A 2,847-nucleotide genomic window follows, 5' to 3' on the forward strand; every position below is an offset into this window, starting at 1 on the left:
GTTTTTGTATATCAAGGTGATTGCGATATGTCTTCTTTAAGAATGAAGCCTGCACTCACTCCAATCGAGTGTCACGGCCTATCCTCCTCCTAGAAAGAACCCACATAAACGCATAGATTGGTATATGTCTTTCAAAGTACAAACTACTTTGGTGCTTGACTTGATGACCTACAGAGTTGACCCACTATGCAGTCTCTCGTGTCCCCTACGGAAAACATTGAGGATGTGTTTGATAGTCTGCAGCAAACCTGCGGGGTGCAACTTTGGACCTTTTGGTTGCCTGCCTTGCATCAAAATGTTGATCCACGAGAGAAAGACATATATGGAAAATCTTTGCTCTCTCCATCTCTCTATCTATCTATCTCTATCTCTCACAGATCCATTAGCAATACTAGTTTGGACCTATTTTGCAATCATATAAGGAAGTTATTTTTTTGAAATACGATAATAAAGTGACATCACTTCATGCAATTTTGTATCAACATACATGTTTATTCTTCCAACAAAAGAGGACATGCATGGGACCAATTCTTCAATAATCATACCATATATTGCACATGACTAGTGCTAGGTTTTATGAAAGCAGGTGGGAAGATCAAATTTACCAAAAGATCGTAAAAGATCTTGTTAATTATTAGAATTTTTTATCCCATATCTTTTATATGTTGTATTAATACCAGTTATTAAAATCCAGATCTTCTTGGTAATGAGATAATTAAATAGTACATGAGTCCATGCACGCCTATAGTTTTGTAAGATCCTTATAAATATCACCTTATGTAGTAATCTCCATAAGCATCAAACGCCATCCTAGCATATGCATTCCATTCTCTATAGCTTCTACTTCAAATTGTTGATCTTGCTAGTAGCTATGGATCCTAATGGCTCCTATCCTAACATTTCCCCCTTGCATGAAGCATTGAGAGGCACGACAGCCATGCCGACATTAAAAGATTTTGTAGCCCTTGAATCCCCATCATCAAATTCACCTTCAATAGAAAATTCCTCACCAATCATCCATGCACCACGAGATGCTTATGTGATGTTAGTCAATGATAGATCCATGATTCCATACCAATCACATACAGACCTCGCACCACTACCCCCACAATTGGGTGATATGATCCCTAATCCTTTATCCTTGGACAAAAAAGAAATGTTCTCACATGAAGAATTCCTCACAAATCCTTTTTGGAATGACTTTGACTCATCTCATCAGAGGCATAATATTTCCATGGAAGCTTCATCCTTCACATCGTTACTCCAAACAGAACAAAAATTAGTTGTTCATTCCCAAGTTATCGCTATGGGCGAGCCGGATGATGGTTCGATCTCTAAGATGGACATCAAGCATGTCTCAAAGGTAAACTCACTACCATCTACGTTTCTTTGTTATCCTGAAAAGATTCACCCCTTCACACCAAGTACTATGTAACAGGAACAGAACATACAAGATGGGAGATTGTTATTTGATGATCCTTATGGTGTACCTACCCCTGGTTCTCCAGGCATGCGGTCCTCACCTATTCCAAGAGAAGATAAAATCCCTCTAGTTGGTGCAAATGCTATTTCTGATAGTGGTATTACACATGGTCCTACAACAGCACGCAAGTACAAATGCAAGATTTGCAGTGCCACATTCAACTCATCTCAAGCATATGGTGGTCACATGAGTTTGCATAGCAAAGCAAGGATGAAAAGCCTACAAAGTTGATCCTGCCGCATAACTAGATAACCCATGATTAATATTATTGGGACCAATATTTCTCACAGCCACACAATGGGTGAATGCACAAAGGTTTTAGCAAGGGTGGAGAAAATTTCTAAGAGGTTATTTGTCCTGGAAACAAAATTACCAATAGAAGCCCAAGGCTGGAGATATGTTATGTGGGTGTGAAACTATAGGAAATTATTTTCTTGAGTATGTTTCCGTTGTTGTTTCCCTATGTAAACAAAAGAGTCATCTTTGATGGTTGTGTACTACACCCTATGTTCCATATAAGGTGCATCAGTATTCATGTCAATTAATCTTATCTATGTTTCATCCCATGACCAAATTCAATCTCTACAAAATATTTTTTTTCATCCTACTTAACAATGGCACCTCCACATTCTTCTGGCCATTGTTCAAGTATTCTCCCGGTTAATCAGACCAGTTAATGGCTACTCATAGCGTGGCCGAATCAAATAGCACCTATTCCCGTGTTAACTTGTTGACCGGTCAATTGACCAGTTACAACCATTAATTACTTCTCAGGCTGATTAATCCCTACTGGACCATTATCAGGTGGGCAAACAAAGCTCAAGATTTTGGCCCGTAACCCCTTCTAGCCCCATCCCACTCCTTAATAGCTAGGATTTAATAATTTTACCTCATCTCTATGCTTTTAATACGTGCACGACAACATGTTTGGGTATATTGCATAGCTGGGAGCATGAGAGTATGGTACAATACATAAAGAAATCTAGATATATGTTAGCAAGTTCCTATTCAATATACCAACTAATGGTTTAATCCATTTAATAGGCTTATTCATCGATTAATCGCTACTCCTAAACCGACCGAGCAACTACCTGTTAACGATTTCTTGAACATTGCTTCTTGCAACTCTTGGCTAATTGAAAGACCTCTAGCTTTAGCCTACCCCCACTTAAACTCTCACTCCACCTCACCCCACATTCTGGTTGCTCGGGTTTTGCAGGATGGATTACTCGTGAACTTGTGGGATCGCCCCATGTTGCTTCTGTCAAGCTTGCTGCTATTTTATCTTTACTGCAGGATGTCTCTACTAGTGATGCTCTAGACGAAATGTTCCTCAACCATGGCTCAACGTTCTCCTTAAGGTG

The 2,847-nt window shown here is 39.3% G+C and overlaps 1 protein-coding gene across 1 annotated transcript; it reads left to right on the forward strand.

The window, feature by feature from the left end:
- The first annotated feature begins 592 nt into the window (after positions 1 to 592).
- Positions 593 to 1,992, forward strand: LOC119281141. Its single transcript, XM_037561755.1, has 2 exons — positions 593 to 1,363; positions 1,439 to 1,992. The coding sequence occupies exons 1-2, from the start codon at positions 818 to 820 to the stop codon at positions 1,712 to 1,714; spliced, it is 822 nt and encodes a 273-aa protein (XP_037417652.1). The 5' UTR covers positions 593 to 817; the 3' UTR covers positions 1,715 to 1,992.
- The last annotated feature ends 855 nt before the right edge of the window (positions 1,993 to 2,847 follow it).

Source organism: Triticum dicoccoides, chromosome 3B (genome assembly GCF_002162155.2).
Source record: "Triticum dicoccoides isolate Atlit2015 ecotype Zavitan chromosome 3B, WEW_v2.0, whole genome shotgun sequence".
Classification (NCBI taxonomy): domain Eukaryota; kingdom Viridiplantae; phylum Streptophyta; class Magnoliopsida; order Poales; family Poaceae; genus Triticum; species Triticum dicoccoides.